We start from the raw sequence: 6,000 nt of genomic DNA, 5'->3' as shown, positions 1-6,000 counted from the left end.
CAGATGGATTGTGATAGATGTAACTGGGCTTTTGTAGCTTTTGAAGCAAAATACAGGGAAGGTATCCAAGATAGTATTGGAAGAATAGGACAGGAGGCTTCCTGGAAGAGGTGGCATTAGATCCAGACTTTAAAGTGTAAGATGAGACCTACAAACACAGAAGTTTTCTACTGAAGTGACATGGAAGAAGGGAAAGAATGAGTTATAAAGCCAATAGACACTTCTTTGCAGCAGAGTTTGCCAATTGCACCAGATAAGACCACCCCCCTCCTCTAAGTCAAGGGCACAGCATTCCCTCCATGCCTGGGACTAAGCCCATCTATGGGCTCTCCCACAAATACTACTGAATGACAAGCTTGGACCTTTGCATCTAGAGAGAGATCCACATTTTTCCATGGTGGGATTGTGTAAGTGTTGGCAGGGCTATAGGCCAGGAGTAGGCAGGACCAGAGGTGGGATGGGCAGAGCAACGGGAGGCAGGATCTTGTTCTTGGGAGTTTCACAAGGCACAAAAATTCCAGATCATATCTCTGCCTCAGCCCCTTCAGGATATCCTGTCATTCAGCCAGAACGTATATACAGTTGAGCATGGTCAATCTCACCACGACCCCTGGATTTGCCTGTCTAGAGGCAGAGCTCATATATTATCTGCTTGAATCCAGGAAAAGGTCAGGGACGGGCTTAAAAGCAAACACTGAAATGAGAAAGAAATCGCTGGGAGTCATCAGACTAAGTTAAAATAGCTAAGCAGTTCTGACAGGTGCCTGGCACGGAAAAGGAGCAAATATTTCTTCATTATGCTACAAAGGATACTACTTTTCTTTCTTGGATTGATTGTGCAAAACCTCTGCTCGCCACCTGAAGCCACAGAGCAGGTAAGATAAGACGTATATATATATATTTTTTTAACTTGTCAATATAATGCTGTGTTCAAAAGCTTTTGCTGTCTAACATTGTCCTATATATTTTCTGGACTTCATAGAAGAAAAGCTTGTGGAAATAGGATCCTAGTGGAGAGACACCATTTTTCTAGTCCAGTCAGTTCAATTCCTGTGCTAATCCACCATTGTTGGGATCCCTGATTTTAGAGCTAACATTCCTCTTTCCATTACAGGTTTCAGTATCCTGTTTTTTATTTGTTTTAGTAGCCTCATCCCTGTGAGAAACTCCCATTGCACCATTCTGAATGTAGAAAAAACAATGGCTGTAGAGAGATGAATACAGAAGGATATTCTGGGGAATTCCAGGTGGGGTGAGGTCTGATATCGAGAATCACAATATTTTCAAATGTCCAGAAATTCACAGTGCCTGCCTTCCACAAGGTGTAGTAACGATACTATGGGCAGCTGATCAGTAGCCTTGTGAAGTATAGAGGGACACCAGCCTGTCCAGTAGCTTCACGTGACTTCTTATCATGGAATTCAGGGTCAGATCTGCAGCCGGGCCAGCCCACACAAGGGTGGGTGGGAGGCAATCTGAATGATTAATTTAAAATGCATTTCACAAGAAAGGATTTACACTCTGTTTATAGTAAAACTTAAACATGATTCTGCACTAGTGCCAGGCATCTTTTTTTTTTATTTTTTTAATTAATAAATTTTATTTTTATATTCCCCATACAATTGCAATCCCCCCATTCTGACCCCAATCCCTCCCCTCCCGCCCCCCACCCCCCAAAAAGTGTCTCTGGTTCATAGTTTTTGTTGATTTTGATTTTCACTTTCTTATAGTTATTCATTTTCCTGGTCCCTTATTTAAGTTTTCTAGATCCCTGCTATGAGTGAGACCATCCGGTATTTTTCTTTTTCTTTTTGGCTTATTTCACTGAGCATGATCCCTTCCAGCGCCATCCATGTTGCTGCAAATTGCATGTGTTTATCTTTTTTGAATGCTGAGTAATATTCCATGGTATATATGTACCACATCTTCTCAGTCATCTATTTTTATCAACACCAATTTTATTCCAGTTGACTGTGCTCTAATAAAGCTGTTCACAGCAACACTGGAAGATGCATAAAGGTTAAGTGTTGCAACTCTCAGGTGGGGAGGGGTGAGTTGCAATGTGACTTCAATTTCTTTGTCTAACAAATATATCTGAGAATCAATCACTTAGCTCCACAGCTTATGGCTGTTCAACCCTGAGCAGTGACTTGCCTCTCTAAGCTTCCGTTTCTCCTCTGACAGTCTCACAACAACAGTGACTACCCTCTTCGCCATCATCCTCATCATTAAGTGCTTACTCTAATGCAGAAATCAGGCCTTGACTGAAGTTTAAAGTTGAGTTTATGTTGCAGAAGGGGATCATATGAAAGATAGAATTGGTCATTCCAATGAAAAGACAATTTGACATTCGGGAATTTCTTGAAAAGAGAGTGTTAAAGCTGGCTTACTGAAAAGGAGAAGATAAAGTAATATTTCCACATATAATTACCCAAATAGGAAACTAATATTAAGAAAAACCTGCTTGAAGCATATAAAGGTGCCGTGACCATTAAAGAGGATTAATTCAAACTCTAAGATGTACTTCATTGTGAGTTCGTAAAGAACATTCTAGTGTTATTATTTTAGGAGCCAGCAGGGGTCTGTACCATTCATTTTAACAGTTAATTTTCTGCTCCCTGGTGTTGCTAATGGACTGCTTTTAGTGTGTCTCTCTGATTTCATACAATTCATTCATTCAATTAATAACTATTTACAGATCCTAAGTATATGCCAGACACTGTTCTCAGTGATAAGGGTACAGCAGAGGACAAAACAGAAAAACATTGCTGCCCTCAGGGAAACCACCTTCTAGTTAGATTGTAACCAAAAGATTACAGAATATTTTTGCAGAAACAGTAGCACCCAATGCAGAAGCATTTTAGCACCGAAACTAGATATTCCTGTGGCATCAATGCGAAAAGAATATCCTTGAGACCTATTGGCTTTGAATAACCTACTTTAACAATTTCCCATTGAAAAGTATACTCTAGAATATATTTCCAGTTTCCCATTTGGACAAGTGTATGTAGCGACTTTACCTTACCTTGCTGGACTCCAGACTGTAGATTAGGGATGGAAAGTGAATAGTACAAGCAGCCCTATGGCAGACATCGCTTACTGATTTCAACACTGTTTCCAGATGAGGTTGGAAGCAGCCCACCCAATCATTATCTACCAGCCTCATTGCCAGCCCCCTGTTATTCTATTGACATGAAACCAATGGAGAAAATCGACCAAGCCAGGCTTCCTTAATGGGAATTGATTTTTTATGTTTACATAGGCAAAAAGATGCGACAAGAAATCTCTTCTGACAATTAGGACTGCGTGTAAATCCTGCTCACTCAACTTTGGAATCAAGTGTCCAGAAGGTTACACCAAGATTACCAATGGCTCCATAGGGGTTCGAGATTGCAGGTACTCAAGAAAATACAAGTGCTGAGTCTTGGAACTCAAGGGATTGTAAATCCAAATAGCAACTTTGCATCTCAAAAACCATAAAGCATTTCCCTGATTTACTCTTATTCTAAGATTACATTGAGTCCAAACTTAGGTAATTCACAACTATGACCTTGTGTCTAAAAAATAGTACCATTGATTCACATTTTAATACCAAATTGACTGTATTACAATGTGCATTCCCTATTACCTGCCTTCTTTTATTTTACTAATCCAGGTGTTATATTTGGAGAGATTTCTAGTCAAGCATGTTCAAACTCTTGGGTCTGACAGTCATCTTATTAACCACCGAGGGAACACTGATACTAATTAGAATCCCAAGAGAGACAAGTGAATTACAGTTTCTTTGCATTTTATGAGTGTTGCATCCCTGAAATCCTCTCACAATTCAAAACTCCCACAATTCAAGGTTAATCTTTGCAAAGAATGCCAAGGAATTCTGCACACCTGCTAATAGATGTGTGACCCATGTGCAAACACAATTTTTATTTATTGTTTCTACTAATTTAGACATTGCACAGTGCTCACTAAGTCCATTTTTTATTCAGGTTTGGAGGATTATTATCATATCTTATTTTATATAAATGAAAGCTTAATGCTATTATATCACATTATTTTAAATTTACATTTGCTTGATGTGTCTACACTGAATTCCAAAACCAAAATTATCATTTTTCAATAGAAGTTTCCCAACATTAATCAACCTAGTGTTATCACATGTATACAGCAGTTGATTCTTCAGTCACCAATGTGGATTCACATTTGCAACAAAATCTCTTAGAAAATATTTCAGAAAGATTTAACCTTCAAGGTTAAAATTGTATGGTGACTTTATTGAGAACTTTTTTGTACTCACTACTTTTTTCATGGTCAAGGTTGGCACTTGGTTAAGTCTACCTCCACCTCTCTGCCACTCTACTGTACACACACATACATACACACACACACACACACACAGTTATTGCATTCATGTTCTCATTCATGGAACAAATAGAACAAACCCAAACTGGTTCTTGAAGGGATATTTTGTATGGTTCTCGCTTTCACAGTCATCATGAAGAAATGTTCCCATCAGTATCCTCAACCTGTCAAAGAAATTCAATTCTCATCTCCAACTTGACCGCCCATAATGGTAATTACTTCTTTGCTTGACATCATTTTGGCAAACCAAAGGTGTTATGGGATTGCTCCCATCCCTAAGAGGAGAGATTTATTTTACCTAGAAAGCGAAGTGTTCAATTTAGATGTTTTTTACATATGGCTAAGTGTATACACCTGGATAACAATCTAGGGCAACCCTGATGCCCAGAGTTTATTGCATGGGTCTCATTGTGGGTTAATGTCCTCTCTCCACCCTCCAAGGTACACCTTTGAGGGCAGAATGCACTTACTGTCTCTCCCTGGATGCCGCCACATCTGCAGGAAAGACTACCTCCAGCCCCAATGCTGCCCCGGTCACTGGGGCCCAGACTGCATGGGTAAGTGGACAACACTGTTTTTGGGTTTTGACGCTTGCCTCAATGTCCCACTTCACAGAGGAAGGGAACCCAGTAACAGGAGAATGTCAGTATTTTTTTCTAGAAATTTCCATCTCAGTCTATATGTGGAAACTCTTCCTTGCCCTGTCAGCTTTTATAAAGAAGTCTGTTTCCCTCCAGTTGGAGATCTCTCTTTAAGAGAAGTCCTTTACAGGGCCTCCCCGGTGGCGCAGCGGTTGAGCGCTGGGTTGCGAAGCTGCCCGCAGGCTCTGCGGCGCCGGTTCGATGCCTGGCTGCTCCCCGGCCACCGGAGGAGGGTCCCGCATGGCGCGCAGACCTCTCCTGCCGCCCGCTGCTCCCCTCAGCAGTGTACTTCGGCCCTTCTGCCTGCTCTGCTCCCCGCTCTGGCTCTGGTGAATTCTCTCACCCTCCCGCGCTTCTGACTGTACCCAGTGCATGTATAAACAAAACAAACAAATAAATAAATAAATAAAACATGCCTCTATTAAAAAAAAAAAGAGAGAGAGAGAAGTCCTTTACAAGTCAGGAAAAAGGGACAATTGAAAGAAAATGAATTTTTATTAAAATGATAGCCATAGGGAGAAAGTAAGAATGATGGACTATGATGACCCCAAAGAAGCATTTCATTTAAGGAGAATTTTTATTACACCTCAAAGACTGTAGCTATTGTTTGGCAACCAAAATAAGTATTAAATCTTCTTACAAGCTGTTAGAAGTTGTTAACAACTCTAACAAGTTGTTGGGATGTAACATCAAATTCTATAATGACCAGATTCCACTGTAAGTAAAACTACGAGCCTAGTCTGAGTCAATGCTACAGTTGGACTCCTGAGGTCAAGTACAGCACTTATTAGCTGACATTGAACTTCAATTCTGATTATAATGGTTAACATTCAAGTAGGGACTGAGTCCTTGCTGCAACATGCAAATTACATGAAATCCCTCCTATAGGGATAGAAAAAAATCAGGCATTTAAGTTCATCAATTTGCCATTGACTGCCATCTTCTGAGATGTAATGAAATATCTCCTTGAGAACCCATTTCTAAGATGTAAAAGAGATTT

At 40.2% G+C, this 6,000-nt stretch overlaps 1 protein-coding gene across 2 annotated transcripts in view; it reads left to right on the top strand.

Moving 5' to 3' along the window:
• The first annotated feature begins 489 nt into the window (after window positions 1–489).
• The window catches only part of STAB2 (stabilin 2), a 109,862-nt gene continuing 104,351 nt past the window's right edge, over window positions 490–6,000 (top strand). For both annotated transcript variants that reach the window (XM_037513759.2, XM_037513758.2), the window contains exons 1-3: window positions 490–875; window positions 3,263–3,396; window positions 4,801–4,916. In XM_037513759.2, the coding sequence (XP_037369656.1) occupies window positions 798–875; window positions 3,263–3,396; window positions 4,801–4,916 (328 nt within the window). In that variant the 5' untranslated portion in view covers window positions 490–797. The remainder of the gene's footprint in view (window positions 876–3,262; window positions 3,397–4,800; window positions 4,917–6,000) is intronic.

This window comes from Talpa occidentalis, unplaced genomic scaffold, assembly GCF_014898055.3.
Source record: "Talpa occidentalis isolate TD23 unplaced genomic scaffold, MPIMG_talOcc4v2.1 talOcc4.16, whole genome shotgun sequence".
Lineage (NCBI taxonomy): Eukaryota > Metazoa > Chordata > Mammalia > Eulipotyphla > Talpidae > Talpa > Talpa occidentalis.
The sequence above is the reverse complement of the archived record's forward strand: the minus strand, read 5'-3'. Positions and strand labels throughout refer to the sequence as shown.